The 21,772-nt window shown below is 25.6% G+C and overlaps 3 protein-coding genes across 9 annotated transcripts; 1 reads left to right on the top strand and 2 right to left on the bottom strand.

Moving 5' to 3' along the window:
* Positions 1–5,264: 5,264 nt before the first annotated feature.
* Positions 5,265–7,703, bottom strand: LOC132923366 (farnesol dehydrogenase-like). The gene is made up of 6 exons (XM_060987318.1): positions 7,363–7,703; positions 6,555–6,732; positions 6,354–6,480; positions 6,062–6,191; positions 5,829–5,990; positions 5,265–5,440 (listed from the first exon to the last, which is right to left on the bottom strand). Exons 1-6 carry the CDS (start codon positions 7,492–7,494, stop codon positions 5,348–5,350), a joined length of 822 nt encoding a protein of 273 aa, XP_060843301.1. The 5' UTR covers positions 7,495–7,703; the 3' UTR covers positions 5,265–5,347.
* A 3,004-nt stretch (positions 7,704–10,707) lies between these two features.
* LOC132923368 (tRNA (guanine-N(7)-)-methyltransferase) lies at positions 10,708–12,262 on the top strand. 2 transcript variants are annotated; one of them, XM_060987327.1, is made up of 7 exons: positions 10,708–10,826; positions 11,049–11,242; positions 11,326–11,450; positions 11,512–11,696; positions 11,760–11,873; positions 11,930–12,031; positions 12,100–12,262. In XM_060987327.1, exons 2-7 carry the CDS (start codon positions 11,118–11,120, stop codon positions 12,217–12,219), a joined length of 771 nt encoding a protein of 256 aa, XP_060843310.1. In that variant the 5' UTR covers positions 10,708–10,826; positions 11,049–11,117; the 3' UTR covers positions 12,220–12,262. The 2 variants fall into 2 exon arrangements, with proteins under 2 accessions (XP_060843310.1, XP_060843309.1); XM_060987326.1 differs by having other exon boundaries at positions 10,808–10,942.
* A 3,921-nt stretch (positions 12,263–16,183) lies between these two features.
* On the bottom strand, positions 16,184–20,577 carry LOC132923367 (ubiquitin thioesterase otubain-like). 6 transcript variants are annotated; one of them, XM_060987320.1, is made up of 7 exons: positions 20,459–20,575; positions 20,336–20,391; positions 19,865–19,916; positions 17,365–17,417; positions 16,995–17,294; positions 16,734–16,925; positions 16,184–16,442 (listed from the first exon to the last, which is right to left on the bottom strand). In XM_060987320.1, the coding sequence occupies exons 3-7, from the start codon at positions 19,902–19,904 to the stop codon at positions 16,242–16,244; spliced, it is 786 nt and encodes a 261-aa protein (XP_060843303.1). In that variant the 5' UTR covers positions 19,905–19,916; positions 20,336–20,391; positions 20,459–20,575; the 3' UTR covers positions 16,184–16,241. The 6 variants fall into 6 exon arrangements, with proteins under 6 accessions (XP_060843303.1, XP_060843305.1, XP_060843306.1 ...); XM_060987322.1 differs by having other exon boundaries at positions 20,463–20,569; XM_060987323.1 differs by lacking the exon at positions 20,336–20,391 and having other exon boundaries at positions 20,463–20,577.
* Positions 20,578–21,772: the final 1,195 nt, after the last annotated feature.

The following is a 21,772-nucleotide window of genomic DNA, read 5'->3' as shown; positions in this document are numbered from 1 at the left end:
GTTCATCATTATACTTAAGTATTATTTTGATATTTTCTGTACGAAAATAATGTTCAGATTATTCAGACTAATTTTAAGATTTTATTAATTAGAATACCATTAGGCATTAATTATATCATGAACCTATTCATACCATTATCCGATTCCTGAGCATTGATAATTTATTAACAATAAATTACAAGTTATAAGTAATTATAAGTTAATGGCAATAAATAATAATATAATATGAAATAATATTATAATACTTACCGTATTTCGGTCTACATTTAAAAAAAATACATAAATTAAGGCGTTATAGAAAAGTTTTAGCACATGATAGGCAAGATTTTCTGCGATCATCAATGTACATACTACATACATGTCTGCCAGTAGGTATATTTAATTAAAACTTTTTATGCTTTTGGTGACTTTTGGTGACTATGAACAATTAAAATAGGAAATAGGTACAACTTAAATTTAAAAAGTTCTATAGAATAATTAACGTTATTAATATGTTATACCTACTAAGAAGATATGACCTATTTTTAGGAAAATTAAAAAATAACATGCCTGATCAATAATGCGCCTAAACTAATACTAATCTCTGAGGCCACTAAAAATAATTTTCACCAGTCTGTCATATAAAGATAAATACCTACGTCATGTAAAGATTACATAATATATAAATAAATAGTTTTAACCTTAAACCTATATTACCAATATTAGCATGGTCCATATAATTTAATATTTGTGCGCGTATAGCCCATATAAGTAATTAATTCGGATTCGCAGTAATAATATAGTGAAGAAAAAAAGATTAAATCACGTTTTTAAACGCACATTAGGACATCTATTATCATTATACTCGTATAATAATTGCTGTGGACTTATTGTTTAAATTTCGGTTTCAATGAAAATTGCGTGACTACGAGGTAATATTATAATAGTAGTATTATGATTCGCGTAATGGGGTAATTCTCGAAAAGTGAAGGTTAAGCGAGTATTTGTATACGATATATTAATATAATGCAATATATATGCGTTGCCTTCAGTTTTTAGATATCAGACAATAATATTATGATCTATGATAGTATAATCCGCATGCAATCCAAGTCTATCAACCAATCTACTATATACGGACATGATCTTAAAACTGTAATATTTACTATATTATTACCTGTAATAACCTGTTGCTCTCGTTCTCGTGCGACTATTACTTGAGCTTGTGTTAAGTACAATATGATCGTGAAACCTTCGGGCTCTAGTACAATATTATTATGATCTTTCCACTTTCACTATATATAACTATATAAGACTAGGATAGGTAAAATATGAAATAAAAACTAAACATTTCACGCTCATATTTTATGTGTTAGGCAATATTTTCATCGCTTGTAAAAAATGCAAACATATAACAGTTAATTACATTTTACCCGTTTTCTATTAAAGTTAATGTAATATAATGTATTATTAATAATAATCGATAATTTTTTCATCGTTTTATTTTATAGTGAAGCCACTATCAACTTTTGATTTTCAAATAGCAACCTACATTTAAAATTTACTAAATTAATATAGGGCTGTATTTTATATGAATTTTAACGTTAAAATTATTATTATAACTGAATCACCCTGTATAACTAAGTATATTTGTCTACTTTGTCTTTGTATGGCTATTGACTATTAAATTAATAAATTAACCATTATTTAATCCGTTAACATAATATTATACCTATATTAATTATGATTACAGAAATATTTTTAAGTAATCATAATATATAGTAATAATATGTACATAATGTAATAAACTATGGTCTTCTGGTAACGAATGCACAATCTTGTCCGAGAATGCCAAGGAAATCTTTGTGTAAAATAAATGACATAATACAAGTATTATTGTATAATATTACTTCATACTTGAACTGTAATTAAATTTTTTGAAATAATAGAAGTGTTATTTCTTTTTCTCTAATCTTTATTAAAGTTTGATTAATTTTCATCATATTCTTTTGATAATAAAATAGCCGATATTCCCACTTTTAAAACATATTTTTACATACCAGAAATACCTTTGAAGGTATCTATTATATTCTCAAACTCGAACGGTCTTCGTTTTCGCCAAATCTATTTCTACCTATATTATTGAGATGGAGTTCGAAAACCTCTATAGTCTATCTGCAATACTATCGATCATCGATGCATGTCAGAAAGTTTCAGAATCATTTCTCGTAGAGTTTATGGCTATAATACTAGAAAGGTCAGCATGCTGTAAATATGCCGATTATTTAACCGATAATATATATATATGTTTCCACCAACAATATGGTCCAATTTTAATGCAAGTATATCCAGAACAACAAATAATTTTAAATCTTTTCACACATATTTTGATGGACAATTTTATAAATTACATCCACATTCCACATTACTTAATACATTTTTAAAAATTTTAATTTCGAATGTTTATAACAACATATACATTCAAACAAGGCCGTAACTGAAAAAAATTTTGAGGGGGGGGGCCGGTCCAACATTTTTTTTAAATATAAATACAGAAAATTTATAGTTAATAAACTATATTCACCACTAAAAGGTTTTTACTTCTAAAAATTTCTGGGGGGAGGGTCCGTACCCTTGGACCAACCCCCAGTTATAGCCTAGTATTCAAATTGACAGTTGCAACTTTTTACATACCTAATTAGGTATGCAAAAACCTGTAAGGTGTAATAAAAAAAAACACAACTAATTAATACAATAAACGCAATAGATGAATACGAAAATATTTATATTAATAAATTTCAAGAACGACATTTAAAAAAAAAAGTATGCAACAATTATTCGAAATAATAAATAATTTATTGAATTGTCAGAAATATTTTACTATATAATATATATATTAATATTATGTATACATACAAATTTAATTATAATCAATTTAATTTAATTCATATTTTTGAACTTTAATCCAAAAACTAAATCAAATAATTTTGGGGATTGATGAGAACCGCCTCTTTGTGGACGTGGTGGCCTCTGAGCTACTCTAAATATGATTCTTAAACTATAATTTAAACTAGTAAGTAGAAATAGATGTTTAAACCTAACCGAGTGTATGCGTTATCGGCTGCACTCCAACAATAACGTCTCGTGCCCTTTGCCACTACGCCGTGCAACCTTACCGCTTGCAGGGCTATCGTCGTCGCCGGTGCGTACCGACTCTGGTCATTACAAGTACAACCACACTTTTTCGCCGACCTTTCCCGTGTGAAGGCGACTGACGTGCGACGTGACCGTCGAGTGGCCATATTGGCCCCGAGTTGCACCCCATTGTGCCTTGTGCGGGGATCGTGCGTCCTTTTTGTCTTTTTTTGTGGACCGTTTTGTCGTTAGACGTATTGTTTTTCTTTTGTTTAACAAACGCGTTGTGTCTTTTGCGTTGTTACTTTTTATCATCGGACTGTAGTGCCGGACGATACGCGCGTGTCAAGCCGTTGTCGCAACCACGTGGTTGTGCGTATGTCAATTTTGACCTGTCGGCTGTCGCGAATAATTTGGTGCACGTCGTGTGCTGTGTGCCTATGTGCGAGGTTGAGACCCGGTAATCCGTCATATTGTATGTAACTCCCGTCCGTGTGGTCTCAACTCGCCACCCGTAGCCCATACGTCCACGTGTGTCCGTTGGCCTGTGCGTCATCAAGACTGTCAATCCACCGTAGTGCGTTATACGTCGTAATTCGCTCGTTACTGTCTTGTTGACGAATTACGTAATTGCGAGATTGAGACTCGGTAACCCGTCATAGATCGTAACTCCCGTCCGTGAGGTCTCGACTCGAACCTGTCTTCAATTGATCCAAACTGCATACTTGTACAAAGCACTTGCGAAGCTAAGAAGCCAAGAAGGCGTTCTCCCCGTTCCGGATCGCCTTCAATCGTCATCGGCAGTCAGCTCTTCCGTTAGCAGTCAGAAGCCGGGTTATTGAGGTACGTCCATATTTAATCAACACGCTCACCGAAATCAGGTGATATTATTATAAATTGTATTTCATTGTTATCATCTATTGATATTATTTATTTTATTACTGTTGTCATTTTGTATTATTATTATTTACTGTATAGTATTATTGTTCGGTTCTTTAGCTGGCATAATTATTTATATGAGCTAACCTATTTATATACTTTTGGGGCGCCCTCTATTATTCATATTATTATTGATGAGTTTTATATTGTAATATTATCAACTGTGATTATTATATTGTCATTAAGGGAGTTTGTTACCGACACAAACAGTTGTTATATTTATTATTCACGTAATAAGTTGGTCACCCTATCTCTGTCTAACACCTGTGCAAGTTGCGGTAGATAACTGCATATATCGTAAGATCTGTCGCAGCGCCAACAATAGATTTGGCGAAAACAACTGACGCCTTTATTCTGGAGCGATATCCGTTTATAAACATTTAGCCTTTTTGCGATTCGTTTGCGTACATAAACTATAGGAAAAGTTTATTCAAACTCAAAAAGTCTTACATAAAGCACTGACAATTCGTATCTCGTTTACATCACACGTTCAACTAATATACACATAAAGAAATATATAGTAACTAAAAACGTAGCTAAACTATCATCGGAAAAAATTGTAACTTGATTAGTACCATATAAATACTATTTTTAATCAATGATACTACGTTACCAAGTTATAATATTATAGTCTAAATCGGAAATGAGATTTAATAGTTATACGCAAAAGAGTAGTCATTTTTCAGGTAAAAAATTGTTACTGAGTGCAAACAACTAAACAAGTACCACCGTTATTCCCATATACAGGCATGGACCAATTGCACCCAAATTTTTATTTAAAGTCAGTGTACCTACCAATTGCGCTTCTTATATTTTTGAATCAGTATGACAGTAAACCAGTTGTGCATTTTACGAACATTTTCATTTACATGTCCCTCTTTTCAAATCAATACCCACTAAACATAATTATGGTCAAAATAATTCACTTGGGATTCTGAGATTGGAAAACAAGGCTGGAATATTTGGATTAGATCTGTTTCGTAAAAAATAAGCATTTAACTTTATGCTTTATGCATTATCAGTTAATCGGTTGCAGACTATGTTTAAATAGTATACACGTAACTTGTTTATAATATAATAATTAATAACCTTTAATTCTGTAATAGGATTATTATCTTAAAAAAGTTATTAGTGATATAATTACCATAAGTAGCTTATTACTATACTTGAGCCAATGATGGCATCAAATATAAATAATTTTAAAAAACACATTGCATTATCTTATTTTTTTAATTATTAAGTTTTATAATATTATAATATAGCTGATAAATATTTGTAATTATGGTACATATTTTTATGATTTTAATAAGTTTTCCACAACTGCAGGCGATGGTTGGGCATGTGGTTGTATTGTTGATCCATTAGCCACGATAGTAATTTCAGCTATCTAATAATAAATACGAATGCGATGAAGAACACTATATTTTTTATGTTAAATAATATCCTTAATTAAATTTTAATTATTTTAGTAAAGCAACTTTGTATACAAATATGTACAATGACTAATGGGAAATGGGTAACTGCTTAGTTCTTATGTAAATAACAATGTATAGGAAATTTTAAAATAAAAATAAAATAATATTATACTAATAAGTAATATTGTTAGTCTATGATTATCAAAAATATGAGAAACTTAGAACTGATATTATTATGTCAATTTTTTAATTGATTTTTAATTTTCTTAATAATTACTTTTATTTGAAAATTGGATATTATATTACCTATTGTTAGTAATACTTATATGAATAGTGTAAATACCCAGTAAAATAACTTACTAGTACACTTGGCGGAGTAGCTAAAATACTTATGACTGTGTTAGCAACATCTTCAGTTTCAAGTGCGTTTATATTATTTAGTTGAACTGTTGAATTTGGTTCTTTAATAAGTTCAAACATATTTATTAAAAGGTCTGTTGAAACTGCTCCCGGACTTATGCTCTTAAAAGTTAAAATATTAAAATACATATTTTATAAATGTGATAAAAAAATTGTTTTTAATTTTTACATACAGAAACTTTGATTTTTGAACCTACTAACTGTAGTTCATGACGAAGTCCCTCGCATAAGACCCTGACTGCGTGTTTTGTAGCATTGTACATTTTCATTGAAAAGTATGGTATTATACTACGACCAGCAGTACTGTATTATATAAGTAAAAATTAATATAAAATAATATATAATGATTTGGTAATTATTATTTTTTTAGCTTAGAACATTTGTATTAAGTATTTTCTACACGTGTTATCACAAATTATTAATATTAATCATAATAAATTATAATTTTTAACATAATAGCTATACCTGCTCACTTGAATAATATGACCATCGATTTTATTTCTCGTCATTGATTGATAAGCTTCCCTTGAACAAACATTTAACGCCATAACATTTAAATTCATCATATCTTGCCAATCTCCCAGTTTTCCATCTTATTAAATCAATTAATAATGTAAAATGTATAATAAAAAGAGATCAAGTAAATATAAATATATTATTTCTCACTTAGAAGACTTGATACTATTACGGTTCCGGCATTATTAATTAAAATGCTAACACCTCCCAGTGTAGAATCGACCCAAAAAAATACATTTTTTACGGCTTGTTCGTCTGTCACATCGCAAACTTTTATATATACTTTTCCATAATCATTTCCTTTCCCATTTAGCCTTTCTGCTAATTCCTTTAATAATTGTTATAAAATTATTTTTACAAAATGTTTTTTTTTATTTTTTAGGTATATAATTAGTAAAAATATAATAAATATTTAAATATTTATGATTTATCAGTTTTCAATAAAAATATAATTTAACTTTTAAATGCTTTTTTATCGTAGGATTTTTATCAAAAATAGTAAGTAAACATTTTTTCAATTCATATTTAGTCATTAGTCATAACTCATAATTAAGGTTCAGACATTTACTTATTTTTTTAGCTTTACTTAAAATTTAGCATAGTGTAATGGAAATTTATGTCGAGTTACTACGGTTTAGAATATGAAATTTAAAAGTACTTGTTTTTTATGTATATATTACTTCTTAATTTTTTATTCTTTTCTTCTTTGAAACGACACATGTGAGAAACACTACCAAAACTAAATAGGTTATTAGTTTTAGAAAAATATGGTCAGCACAGGGGAAAATATTACAATTATAATTATTTATATTTTTATATAAATGACAAATGTAGAATATAATAGTGATAGTAAATTATAATAAAATGCATTCACATTATCATATACGAATATACGATTAACGTGGTTCTTATTATTTTAAAAAAATGTAAGTTTCTGAGTATATATATTGTATATAACCTTAAGTTTATCTTCTCTTCTAGCGAGCGCTACAACATGAACGCCATACTTAACCAACTTGACAACAATTGCCTCACCGATTCCAGCACTGGCGCCAGTTACTATTGCTACTTTGGCTTTCCATTGTTCCATAATTAAAACACTTTTAAGCGAATGACATTAAAATATTAATTTAATTAGGTATATATTTATGTTAACAAACAGAATAAAAATTCAGTGACAACAAATACAGTACATATAGTTTAAGTATAACTTATGTATACGGAACTTTTATAATATAATATACCTATATATAGGTATCTACCTATTATATATAATGTACATCGTATTTACAACTAGCATAACAAATAAAATGTATAATTAAGTATTGTTAATTTATTATTTTGTTTGTTACAATATTATTAATTTAATCTATTAAAATTACAATCATGTAGTTTATAGGATTTAGATAATTACCTGCAAGGCTGCAAAACAAGTACCTATGTCATACATATATACATAATACATATATATATATATATATATATATAATATTTGTTATGCTGAAGTAGTAAATAATTATTTTATCTATAATCGACTATAACCTATAAACGACTAAAATAATATATTTACCATTACCCACTAAAAATATAATATAGCGATACATTTTTATACTTAATAAAAATGTAAAAATATCTGGAAAATTTAATAATACATAAGTTGTTCTATTGCATTAAGTTTCTATAAATATAATTTTCTACATAAAGGTACACATTTAAAATTCTAATTTTGACAAAATTAAATATTTGAATGAATAATATTAATGATTATTCTTCAAACGATTTAAGTTATTACATTGTAATTCAAAAAATATTAATCGTAAGTCGTAGAGACTTGGAAATTTCTGGCAGTTTTTACCGTTAAATATTAAGTATGGAGAGTAATTTAAAATCTTATCAATGCAAGATTGCATTTTTTAAACCACCGCCTAGGAAGCATGGATTTATCTCGGCGTAAATTAAGGACTTATGAGGTCCTGTCAAAAAAATTTCAGTTTTACGAGTGTTCAAGGGATTCGAAGTTTTTGAGCAAAATCATAGGCTGTATGTTATATATACGATGTTTTTGAAAACAATTATGAAAAATAGCGTATTACTAAAAATAACATTTTATTTTATTTTATTAATTTTTGAATGCAATGATTGAATTTTAATTTAATACATCCATTATTAAAAATGACCTTATCAAAATATTTGAGATATACTCTAAACCTATAAAGAACATAACAGGTGCATTATTTAGTGATTAAGAATTCTTAACAATTTTTTGTAAAATACCTCATTTTGCCTACCAAAAATTAAACAAAAGCATCGATATAATATATAACATATTATGTTATAACTTATAAATCTGATATTGAGTCAGTATTTCGTATTTATTTTTACTTTTCAAATACATTTATGGCTTATGCTTATGTGATTCATCAATCAACCTAATACTATTAAATAATTGATGACAGTTATTACTTATTAACTATATATTATTTTCTTAGATTTAACAATGTAAAAGTGCCCTTTTGTTTTTTCTGGTCAAAAACTTAAATCAGCTGAATTCATTGATTTTTAAAAATACGATTATATAAAATAAAAAATCACAATATTGTTTGATACTTATTTTAAAGTAATAAAGTAACAGGACAACGTACGAGACAACTTTTTGTCAAAAAATGGATTTTGTGAGTAAATGATGCACGTTTTTGTAGTTTTTAAAATGAACTCATATTATCGATAACAATCAAAAGAGTTTATAAAATCAGTGATTTTTTTTATGAGAACATCCTCAATAAATGTTTTGGTTTTATTTTATAATAATTAATGTATTAGTTGGTAATTCAAAATTTAAAAATAGTTAAGACTTACATTTTTACCAAACATTTATGTTAAAATTTTCTAGACATGTTATGTACATTATTTCAAAATACTCAAACTCTTTATTGTATGTTACATTAATTATAAAAATTGGAAATTTTTTGTTTATAAAGGTCGATTAAAAATTGTTGATTGATCTAAAAACTTAAAAATTGAACAGAAAGTTCCTTAGTTATTACTTATTCCTCATACGGAATTATTATTGAAATTAAAAAAATATTAGCATAATATTCCATGAATATTTTTGTGAGTGTTTGAGGTTTAAATATTGACCTAATCTAACCCAAGTTGGGAATTCCCAACGTAAAATATAGATTTTTGATTTTTTTTTTGTAATTCATAAACAAATGGTCAGTAGATAATTGAAATTATCACCAAGTACAATATATATATATGTATTACCTATTATAAATTTATAATAAAAAGATTATTTTTACATGGCACAATATTGTATAGCTTGCACAAATTACAACTACGTGACAAAAACTAAAAATCCTAATCGTTAAAACGTGTTATTATGAAATGTGGAAAACACAAAAATAGATAAGTTCTTACTAAAATGCCAAAATGAAAAAGAAAGTAAAAATTGTTTTCCTAATTATTTATATTTTAAATCTTATCGCCTACCTATTGCATGTTGTATATATACATATATTATATTAGCTGATCTTGTACGGCGTTTCCCGTGACAATTTAAATGCCCATGGATGATTTACCCTTCCTGGCCACCTGGCCTTCCTTAAACTCCGTTAAATAAAAAACACATACTAATAGGTAAAAGATATTTTATTATTTGTATTACAAAATATGCATGTTAATTAAAAAAAAAGAAACAACGTTTTCTATTTTTACCCCTTTTTACACTTTTTAACTCCCTCATAGGATGAATTTTAAAAAATAATTTCTTAATGAGTCTTTTTATCATAAATCGAAACTACCTACTGACCAAATTACATACTCATAGTTTCAGTGGTTCCGGCTAGGCGATGATGAAATAGATGAATTAGTGAGTCAGGACGTTATTTTATTAGGTATAGTATATATACTGCAGTAGTATTACTGCTATACTATTGACCTGGATAATTTAAATATGTTGACATCAGCAAATGAAAAACTGAAATACATCAGCATAGACACCATTGACAATTTTATTTTTTTCCACGGGAACCTTAATAAATTAGGTATGTAACGACCAACACCCTTCCTCATTGAAGCATCAAGACTAGTTTGACCCACCCTCTCTCCAAGCATTTAACTCCAATTTCTCAGTTTAAGCAACACTATTAATTCCAATTAGTATTTATGAAGATTGATTCTAAAAATAAAATAAAACTTACCGACATTGTGAAGCGATTTGTAACAGATACCATTTTTAAGGAGTTTAATATAGGCAATTTCCAAACTACGAATGTGCTCACAGTGAATCCTTATTATAATTCTTATGATAGTAAGTATATTGTATAATATGATAATCTATAAACCTTGTATGATAATTAGGTGGAATCAGACATCAGTAGATAATGGTTTCCAACTTCACAGTTACACACTATCACACACGTAAGCACGTTGTTAATGTTGTTATAATGTTATGTTATTTAAACTTTTAAAAATTATTCTTATTCAATCACTGATTTATGCGTATTATTTAATAATTTTAGCATAATAATATAATGGTTAGTAACAGCCAAAATAAATTTGTATTTTAGTTGATTGGTCAGCAAAGTTATTAAGTTTTGTAAATTATAGATTTTTTCTTCATGATGTTATTCTATTCTATAGATACCTATACCTATGTTTGAATAAAAGTATAAGTTAAAACCACTGTACTACTGTTGTTTTGGATAAACTATGGAAAAACTAAAACGACCATTAAACGAAGTCGAGACAGAGAAGCAAGAATTATCTTTGCCTCAAAAAAAGTACTACAGGCAAAGAGCACATTCAAATCCTATTGCTGATCACGATTTTGATTAGTAAATATAATTCTGTTTTTCAAATAGAAATATTAGGTACATAATGATTTCAGTAATAATTGAAAATATTTCTTTTTAAATAGTCCTAGTTGCCCAGAGACTTATGATTGGTCAACACTATACCCGGATATAACAAATGAAAAATCCAACATTTACAACAAGCGTGTCGAAATGTTGGACATTGGATGTGGTTATGGTGGTCTTTTGGGTAAGTTAATTAGTTTGATTAATTAAACAATTTATTCAATTTATGTTAAACAATATTTTAGTCACTTTGTCACCCATGTTTACGGATTCAATGATTCTCGGGATGGAGATAAGAGTAAAAGTATCTCAATATGTCATTGAGAGGATCAAAGCACTTAGGGCCAATCAACCCGATTGCTATGATAATATAGCATGTATAAGAACAAATGCAATCAAATATTTACCAAATTTTTTTAAAAAAGGCCAAGTAAGTTACCTAATTGAATTCATGATTATTGTGGTAGGTACTAAAACAGTTATTTTTTTTTAGATAAAAAAGATGTTTTTTCTTTACCCAGACCCCCATTTCAAAAAATCTAAACACAAGTGGAGAATCATCAATGACACTACATTGTCTGAGTACGCTTATGTATTAGCTGAGGAAGTATGTTTCTAACAATAGTTTATTTGAACTGTTTTGTTTAAACTTTTTTTTTTTAGGCACTAGTGTATACAGTTACAGATGTAAAAGATTTACACGAATGGATGGTTAAACATTTCTCTGAACATGGTTTATTTAAACGTGTGGAAGATGACGACTTGGTAATTTTATACAGATAAAACTTGTTAAATTGCAACTATACAACTATTTAACTAAATTTTGTTTGCAGAAAGATGATCCTGTTGTTGATAAACTATATGAGAGTTCAGAAGAAGGAAAAAAAGTGACAAGAAATAACGGAGACAAGTTTTTAGCAGTTTTTATGAGAATTAAGGATCCAGATTTATAGTTTACAATTTCATTTAACAAAAAATAAAATATTTTTGATGGAATCTATCTTTTTTCTATGATTTTAAAAATACAATTTTTTTTTTTTTTTAAAGAAAAGACAAATTATCCAAAAATTAACATGTTAGTATTATTTTCTCGGCAATGCATTTAATGTGTTATTTTCTTAGGACATAAAAGTTACAGGCTTACAGCAAAAGAAAATTAGTTACTAATGGGAATATATGTATTGTATATTGTGTACATACCAGTGCTTGGAAGGAAAACATTCAAACTCCAAAGAAACTTGTTCCATTTATAACATATTGGGATTTCGTTCCTTTATTTTTAAATAATAGTAATTAAATAATTTACAGTGTTAAAAGAACTATTTTTAACATGAATAAAACCTTATGTTAAAGCAAAATAAAATCTATATTTAAAATATACATTGTATACATAATGATTAATGAATATTATAGTAATAGTTATATTTACAGACGTGAAGTATGTATAAGTTATAACTATTAAGTATTAACAATGTATCATGGTTAAATTTAAAAACAATTAGAATATAAAAATTTACCTGTTTTTTAATTTTATTTAGGAACAGTAAAGGATTTAGTCCCTTTTACCAAGATGAACGTGAAGGTGAATTAGTTCCTTTTTTAAGAACTTTCCAAGCACTGGTATATACTTTATACCATTTACATATTACATTATTCAACTAACTGTATACTTACAGTGTAGTAAATCCAAGCCATAGTCTTGTGTCCAAGTTAACTACTGGGGTTCCTTTTAAACGTGAATTAGTATATACACGATAACGTACACATTTGTCATGACTACTATTTTTTGTGCAAACAATGTTGTATTGTTGTACTAAAAATTAAAATGGATTATTCTAATTACTGAAATTAATGTAATAATACAATAGAAACAGTAGAGTTGAATTAGTTGAGAGTTAATTCAAGATATATTTTTAATATGAAAACATTTAATTTATTAATTATAACTTAAAAGACATGATAGAGACCAAATGTTTTATTAAATTTTTTTATAAATAATATATTAATTTTTAAATTTTTTTTTAGCTCCATTTCCATAAATATGGATAAAAATTTTGAAAATTTGATATAAGATCCCAAATAAGTAGTTTTTGGACTTATATGGGAAAATATTTAAAATATATAGGCCAAATTTATTTTTAAAAGAATTTATAGTTCAAATGTTGACATCAAAATCATGACAATTTACATAATTTACAATTGAAAATGTATTCATAAGTCATACTGATATTATCATTGATATGGAAAGTTTTAATTTATGCATTTGATTTGAAGATAGAATTTTGATAAAAATATATATTTAAATTATGAATAACAATATTCATTATTAGTTATAGTTCTAAAACATTATTCGTGAGACTGTAGACATAACTAATAGTAAAATAAATTACTTTAAAAGCAATATCACAAACCATTCGTCACTTACCGTAAAGCAGAGCAGTATCCACTTTTTCACTCTTTTTTTATTAAAAATAATATGGGTAATTTTTATTATAAGACTTTTAAGTGCCCTTATGGCTTATACACACTACTATAAATGGAAGCTCGAGCATTACTGTAATAGGAATAAGAAATAAAAATATTAAAAGAAGAGTTAAGTATTGGAGTTGAGATATGCACAGCACATGAGTAAAATTTCTATTCCTTATTTCTTATTAATGTTTAAATATATATAAACGAGTTCAATAAACGATAATACTTTCTTTCTACCTGTATAATCTTAATAATATTGAATCGTAATAATGTTGATATATTTTATTTTAATTATTATGAATGAATTTATATAAATAAAAAGAAAATAACTATATGGAAATAAATGTAATGTAATATGTGTGATTATTTTAAATTAATATATAGGACAAATGTTATGGAAACAGACAGAAAGGTTGACAAAGTTTGTTAGTCTGTGAAGCCTTTTTAAAAGTGAAAGTTATATACTATTTTTGTTATTATTGTATGACCAATTAACTGCTGATAAGAGAGAGGATTTAGTAATTATGTGATTATAGGTATTTCTAACGATTTGTTAATTGAATCTTACTAGTGATATGTTATTTTGTCCTTATCCTTATATTTATTTAAACATTACCAATTAATTATATTATATTACATAGCGTCAGGAAGAATATCATACTTTATGAAGTAGTGAACCACATTGGAACAAAAATGCATACTAAGCATAAATTACTAACATGTAAAAATTATCACTATAGTATTTCCTTTTATTTGTTTAAAATTTAAACAATATCATCTCGGTACATTATATATTTTCATTTAATTCATCCTTATAAAAAGATAATTTTAAAGAATAACAACAATAATTCAATAAGTGTATAATGATTATAATAAATTTGTATTAAAGCATTAAATATGAAAAATATTGATTCAATTAATCAATAAACATATTAATGGCTTGTAATTAATATAACTAATTTATTTAAGCAATCATCACAAACTTATTATTGTCTTGTAAAATAATATATGGGTATAAGGAAAAAAAATACTTGCCTTATTGATAAATAATAAATTAAGCTATACTAGTACCTACTTTTACTTTTTCTTTTTTACTCAAATGTCATAATATAAAGTTCATAAGTATTTACAGTGAACACTAATTAAATATAAATTATTGCTTGTACTTTTATAAAAGTTTAATAATATTGAAACTGTAACTCAAGAGTCTTAATATCAATTTTAAAATCTAGGTTATTATGAGATCAAAAGACAACAGAATATAAATTATAGTATTTAATCTAACTTTTAATGTACAATAAGGAAGTTCATTAAAAAAAACTAAAATTGAATAGCATTTTACCACATTTAAAACAAATATTAAAATTAAGTATTTGCAACTAACATTTAAAACAAAATTAAGATCTAAAATATTTATACCTAAAAAAAAGATATTAAGCTAAGCTAAAAATATTTAATTTGGCAATAATTTGTGCTGCAGGACATGACATTTTAAAAAAAATTCTAAATTACCAAGATATCAAATGATATAAATGATGGTAAATATTAAAAGATGTTTGGACTTGATATAAACAGTGCATAATTTAGAAATTTTTACTAGAACAAAACATACTATTTATTTACATAATTTAGATAAAGATCCTAAATAATTATTATTTGCAATATTTTTCTGTATAGATCTTCTGTATGGTTTTCGAATTTAAGCACTGAAAATAACAAACTATTTAATCAATATATAACTTTATTTTGGTTGTTATAAAATTTACAGTATATTAAATTTAAAATGTCATTTAAACAAATATAAAGAAATGATTATTCACTTTAATTAAGTAGATTGTAGTTTCAATAGTCTTTACTCTTTATTCAATATGTTATGCAATGATGTACTTACTATACAAATAAGTGTATTTAATTTACCTGTTTCAAATATTATTTTAAGACTTTAATATGACAAATATTAAATTTAAATATTTTCAAATTGATTTGATTATCATTTAATAAATAAAATAATAAGTTCTATGTTTTAAAAAGTATAATTGTCTTTTATAAATTATTTGTTTTTTGTCTATTAAGGTTTAATTGTGTGATAGAACCACTATCTTAATAAAATTAACGTCTTTTTTTCAAAATTATTAAACAAAATTAAAGAACTATTATTATTGCACATCACCAAGAAACATTAGAAACAACAATTTATATGCTTTTAAGACAATGTTAAAACATTAAGACACATAATTTGTAAACATGTAAATTTATAGAATGGGTGTACAATTATTTTATTTAAAAGTTATTAAATATATTTAATCGAGCTTAAGATATTTGATTATTTGATGAGTTGTAGTAATTTAGACATGGAACTATCAACTTGTTTATATATATATATATATATATATATATACATATATTATATATTATATATATAGTTAAATAAAATGACCTTCTATATAATGATGTTAACTTTGATTGTATTATTAAATAACTCCATATTTCATCACATTTGACTTTATCTACTGTATAATATATCATAATGGCCTGGCCTATAGAGAAGATGAACACAGACTGGAGATCCTTCAGGGAAATCATGAGCAATAGCTTCAGATGATTCACCTCTATCCATATATCTTACTCGGACTCCAACATTTAAAGCTGTACTTAATGCAATAATATGAATATGATCACTTTCTTTAAACATCGGTTCTACTTCCTGAATAATAAAGTATAATAATGTTAGTTTAAATTATTACTCTAGAATGTAGCAGTGCTTGAACTGGAAAAACAAAAGAGAATAGATTACTTTTAATTTTTTGAAAATATTTCAACACACACCATATAACTTTCTCAAAAAATCACTAAAAATAGGGCAATTAGAACTTTTTAAGTTTCATTCTTACTATTACTAATCACACAGCAAACTAAAAGAGTTGGTTGATAATGTATCTATTTTATTTTCCAATTCAAGCAAAAAAGAAAGTTATAACTGATAACATAATTTTACCTGGTGACAGAACTCCATAACAGTCCGATCCCCCTCAATAAAATGTTTATAAAACTCAGCATCTTTTTGCAGTTGCCCTGAGGTTATCAAACGAAGATACACTACCACATAGTCTGAGTAACCTTGCATATTGAAAGTATCATATAATTTTTCATGTTGGCCTTCACCAATCAAATTTACCACTTCCATAAACTAAGATAAAATTATAAAAAAAAATTGGTTAAAATTGATTTAAAAAATAAATAATGAATACCAATTTACTGTATCATGAAAATCCTCCAATGTGAATTGTGTAAAACCACAAGAGATCAGTTCATCTTTGCTTTTTAGAGCACGCTCTTTAAAATGCTTATATTCTTCATTATGGTCTATCAAATATTCAAAATATGCAAAAGCAAATGACCTAAAGAAGCAGTTACCATCTGGTCTTGCACGTCTCATGCATTTGTACTTTTTATTTAGATCTTGAATTTTAGTTAAGTACACAGGATCATTGATGTATTCGGTTTCAAGTGATGTTAATTCTTCTTTTTCACCAATTAACAATATAGAATCAGAAATCTATAATCAAAATTGTAAAATAAATACATATTTTATAACAATAACATATTTAAGATAACACTTTATTAACCTCCTTTTCAATTTCTCGGTGTTGTTGAATTATTAACTCATCTTGTTCTAGACCTAAAAATATAAAAACAAACATAAAATAAATAACATGATACTATTTTTATTAGAAATAAACTTTGAGTGAATAAATAAAAAATAAAAAATAAATAATTATACAAGAATCAAAATAGTATCATAAATCTCATTTTTTGACACTTAAATATAAACACAGATAAATACTAGTTGAAAGTTTCTGTTTGAATAGAGTTTGACTAAGGGGTCTAAACTCATATTTTGAATGTAGGACAGAACATTTGAAAATATCATTATTCATTTCACAAAATAAACATTTTAAATAATAATAATGGGGGCTATGCTGTATGGTAAGTGTCGAGTGGATTAAGATGATGGATGTGATAAATTAAATTTAATGATGATCTAATTATGAAAGACTTCGAAGTAAATGTTCATACCTTAAGCTAGAAAAATTGCATATTTTATAAATTTTCATGATTTTAACAAAATTTAAACTTTAGATATTCATAAAAATAAATTGTGCTTATGTATTTTTATTTTTAATTAAAAGTAAGAATAATATGTAGAATTTTGTAATAATTTTCAAGTGAAAACTTAATATCCGTATCTTGAGGATTAAAACTAAAAAATGATCATACTTGTTTTGTGAAAATTTCAAGTATTTACTTTTTTTTTGTTTAAAAATATATTAGAGGTGAATAGTGAGTACGGAATGTCATACAATTTGAACTTCAAACGCTCATTAAAATTAATTTGAATTTACAGTAGAATTTTTTTTGAAAATTTAGGTTAAAAAACTCATAGAAAAACTTTGTAATCAATTTTAAAATCTTAGATATAAAAAAATTGAGAAGATAAATTATTAACTATAAAATCTCTTAATTAGTAAATTAATAACATAAGGATACCCTGTATTAAATTTTTATTCATTTATCGACATATAAAATAACAAAAAAGTTAATTTGTTAATAGCTCAGAATAAGAGTTAAAATACTCGTAATTAGAAAATTATTTTATGTATAAGAAATTATCATAAAAACATTTAGTAAAAGTTTCAAGTATTTACACAGTAATTCGTTTTTGAGTTAAACCAATAAAATAAAATTGATTTTGTTGAAAACTGGATTTGCGTAACATTTTTTGTTTAGTTACATATTTTGAAAACATTGGGAATTTATAATTTGGACTTCTAAAATACATGCTATATTTTTTTTAATGGTATCTTTTGTTTTCTAGTTTTAATCAAATTTAAATGTCAATTAAAGCAATTTTAAAATTAGCTGTTCAAAATTTTATAATTTTGTTTTAAACCAAAATGAACTTTTAAAACTTGTAAAATCAAATTCCAAATATGATTAACAATAAATTTAAAAATATTATATATCCTAAAATTACATAATTCATATTGCAAATTAAAATACCTATCTAATTAATAATTATACATTTGTTTTATCCAAAATAATTTTATCTTTATGAAACATATTTTATTTGTCCCGGTTTTTCTTTTTAATAATCTGGTCACCCTAATCGTAGGTGAATTGACTTGAATAAATAAGCAAACAGCATGCAATGGATTTTGCTGAATACTAATTAGCTATGGTGAATTTTAGTAAGATTGAGATAGGACATAATATGAATATTATGATCCATCTGAACAACTAATTATTTTCCTTATAATTACAAATAAATTACATATTAGACTTATCTAGATGTTAGATATTATGATCAAGACAAATTTAATTGATAAACGTTACATTTTTAGATAACAGACAACAGATGCCTAAGTCGTTGGTGGTAGGATGATACATTATATACATATGGTAGTTGAGTGATAATTAAAAAGTACTGCAAAAACTTTATTTTATATGTATTTTTATAAATGAGATGTTATACCTATGTTCTATACCCATATTATATTTCGAGGCAAGAGTGAACTACTATCATATAGATTAAATACTGTAGGACACTCTAAGTATAATTTTGTCTAGGTTCCTGTCATAGATCACAACATCAGTTATTTTAGTATTTAACTATCAAGTCAAAAAGGCTTAAAATAATCAATAACTATGGAAGCTAACTCTAGGTGAGGATGGGTGGACACTACCAGGAGGAGGTTATTGAGGAGGTACTCTTCAATTTTCAGTCATAAAAGTATAAAAGTACCTTCCTAGTTTTAATTTAATTAAAATATAATATATATTAGGAAAAATAAAAAAATTAATACATTAAATGAGAATACCTAGAATTAAATGTATTTATTTAATTTAATAAATCATTCCAATAATTTACCTTTTAATTTATTATATTATTTATATTAAACCTATTCAACATTAATATAATAGTATATTATACTAATATATGTGAAGATCTAAATATTAACAGTTTTAAGAGGTCAACACCTTTCAAAGGCAACCTTTCGCATTGTGCAATTAATTTATAGTACTAAGTATTTCAATAATTCTACAGTTAAAAATATTTTGTTTTACCTTCTGGTTTAGTTGCTGCTGTTTCATGATTATTATCCATATTATAAAAAGCCTATAACAAATAAAATACATATATAAAAACAAATTTATTAAATACTAGTAATACCTATATTAAATTTATGATTTTGAAAATAATAGTATGGGAAAAATTGTAGCTGATAGGGTGACGTGTAAATGTTATTTACCAAGAAATTAAAAGACTGATTAAATATAAATAATCTTAAATATGATTCGTAATTAGCATAATTAATAAGCAATATTTGGATTATTAAAGTGAAACAATATTTTTGCTTATTTAACTATTCAAATAGCACAATTTAAATAAAAATAAATTATTGAATTAATTTTAAATAAAACCACAGGGTTATAAAAGGTTAATATTAAAAACTATTTGTTTAAAAATTGCACATTTGTAAACAATAAACATATACATTTATACCTATTTTTAAAATGTGATATTAACAAACTTACTGATTTAAATCGAATGTACTGAATAATTGCGACAAACAATCAGCATATATTAAGAACTAAAATATGATAATGTTAGGTATAATTTTTACTTAAGTTTAGACTAAATAAAAGAATAGTAAATACCTACTAAACTTATTAGCTTAATGCTTAGGTTTATTTTATAAATAAATAATAATACCTATGAAATGTAATAGTTATTAATTAATATTTAATAGAAATATGAAATATAGAATTAATAGTAAAAAGATACAAATCAGCTTATCATTGTACTCTTTTTCTTTTTCAAGCTATCGGCAAAGATAGCCGCAGTGTTACCAAATCATATAACCTCTGACAAATACAAGAATTGTTATTTTATTAAATTGTATATTGTAGTAGAAATGGGTTCCTAAATAGCCACACAAAAATTAATTTAAATAATTTAATTGTAAAATTTAAAAATAGTAAAATACCAATTACCAACAATCAATCATGTAATACCCATAAATAATATAAAATTATAAAACATATAAAAATGTATGTATAAACACACATATTTGTGGTAATACCTAATATATTATGTATTTCAAGAATTCGAGATATGAATATGTTGTATTATTTTTCAAAATATACATATCATATGCCTATATTTATAAATAGTATAATATATAACACTTATTATAGTATTAATAGTATTATACACTGTATAGCAAGTTATAGTAGTTTTATTAAATGTACATAACATTCATTAAATATTTTAAAGAAAATCACATCAATATTATAAATTATCTTATACTTATATTAATAGATAAAATAACTACCTATTACAATTTATAATATTATATGGATTTCATATGTTCTGTGGTATTAGTGTATTACTGTATAGATTAGTAAAAACGATTTTTAATAATAAAGTATGTTAGGCGAATGTTCAATAAATTATTCTTAAATCTTAATATATATGTACATAATCATATGAGTAAGCTTTGAGTTTTTTTTAACAAATTTCAGAACTACGAGTCTAAAATATATTTTGGCACTAGATTTATATCATGCACTACCTACTCATAATTTCCCATCGTTTAGCTTCTTATAATATGCTGGTATAAATGGTATTTTATATACACCATTCATTCTACATTTCTTACTTATTATTAATTATTACTTGTAAGTTGACGTTCGACTGTTCGAGAAGCATTCAAGTATGCCGAGATGGCGACATACTACTGTTATTGTATACTGGGTCTTAGTGCCACTAAATTTGTAATGGTGCTATTTATATAACTATATGGCTATATTTGTATATACCTATATTCCATAACGCTATTTTATGGATCAAATCTTTCTACGCACAACTAAATATTTTCCTTCGTTCTGTTCTGACTTATTTGGAATAATTGAATAATTTTATAATATAGTCTAAAATTCATTATAATTCATAAAACAAACTAATAAAAC

The sequence above is a fragment of the Rhopalosiphum padi genome, chromosome 2 (genome assembly GCF_020882245.1).
Source record: "Rhopalosiphum padi isolate XX-2018 chromosome 2, ASM2088224v1, whole genome shotgun sequence".
NCBI classification, from domain to species: domain Eukaryota; kingdom Metazoa; phylum Arthropoda; class Insecta; order Hemiptera; family Aphididae; genus Rhopalosiphum; species Rhopalosiphum padi.
The sequence above is the reverse complement of the archived record's forward strand: the minus strand, read 5'-3'. Positions and strand labels throughout refer to the sequence as shown.

Coding starts and splice junctions, on each gene's coding strand:
- LOC132923366 (XM_060987318.1), bottom strand. CDS start 7,494: ATGGAACAATGGAAAGCCAAAGTAGCAATAGTAACTGGCGCCAGTGCT. Junction 6,733..7,362: donor GAAGAGAAGATAAACTTAAG/GTTATATACAAT, acceptor CAATTATTAAAG/GAATTAGCAGAAAGGCTAAA. Junction 5,991..6,061: donor GTTCAAAAATCAAAGTTTCT/GTATGTAAAAAT, acceptor TTAACTTTTAAG/AGCATAAGTCCGGGAGCAGT.
- LOC132923368 (XM_060987327.1), top strand. CDS start 11,118: ATGGAAAAACTAAAACGACCATTAAACGAAGTCGAGACAGAGAAGCAA. Junction 11,451..11,511: donor TGGTTATGGTGGTCTTTTGG/GTAAGTTAATTA, acceptor ACAATATTTTAG/TCACTTTGTCACCCATGTTT. Junction 11,697..11,759: donor ATTTTTTTAAAAAAGGCCAA/GTAAGTTACCTA, acceptor ATTTTTTTTTAG/ATAAAAAAGATGTTTTTTCT.
- LOC132923367 (XM_060987323.1), bottom strand. CDS start 19,904: ATGGATAATAATCATGAAACAGCAGCAACTAAACCAGAAG. Junction 17,418..19,864: donor AGCAGCAACTAAACCAGAAG/GTAAAACAAAAT, acceptor TTATATTTTTAG/GTCTAGAACAAGATGAGTTA. Junction 16,443..16,733: donor TTATGGAGTTCTGTCACCAG/GTAAAATTATGT, acceptor TTTATTATTCAG/GAAGTAGAACCGATGTTTAA.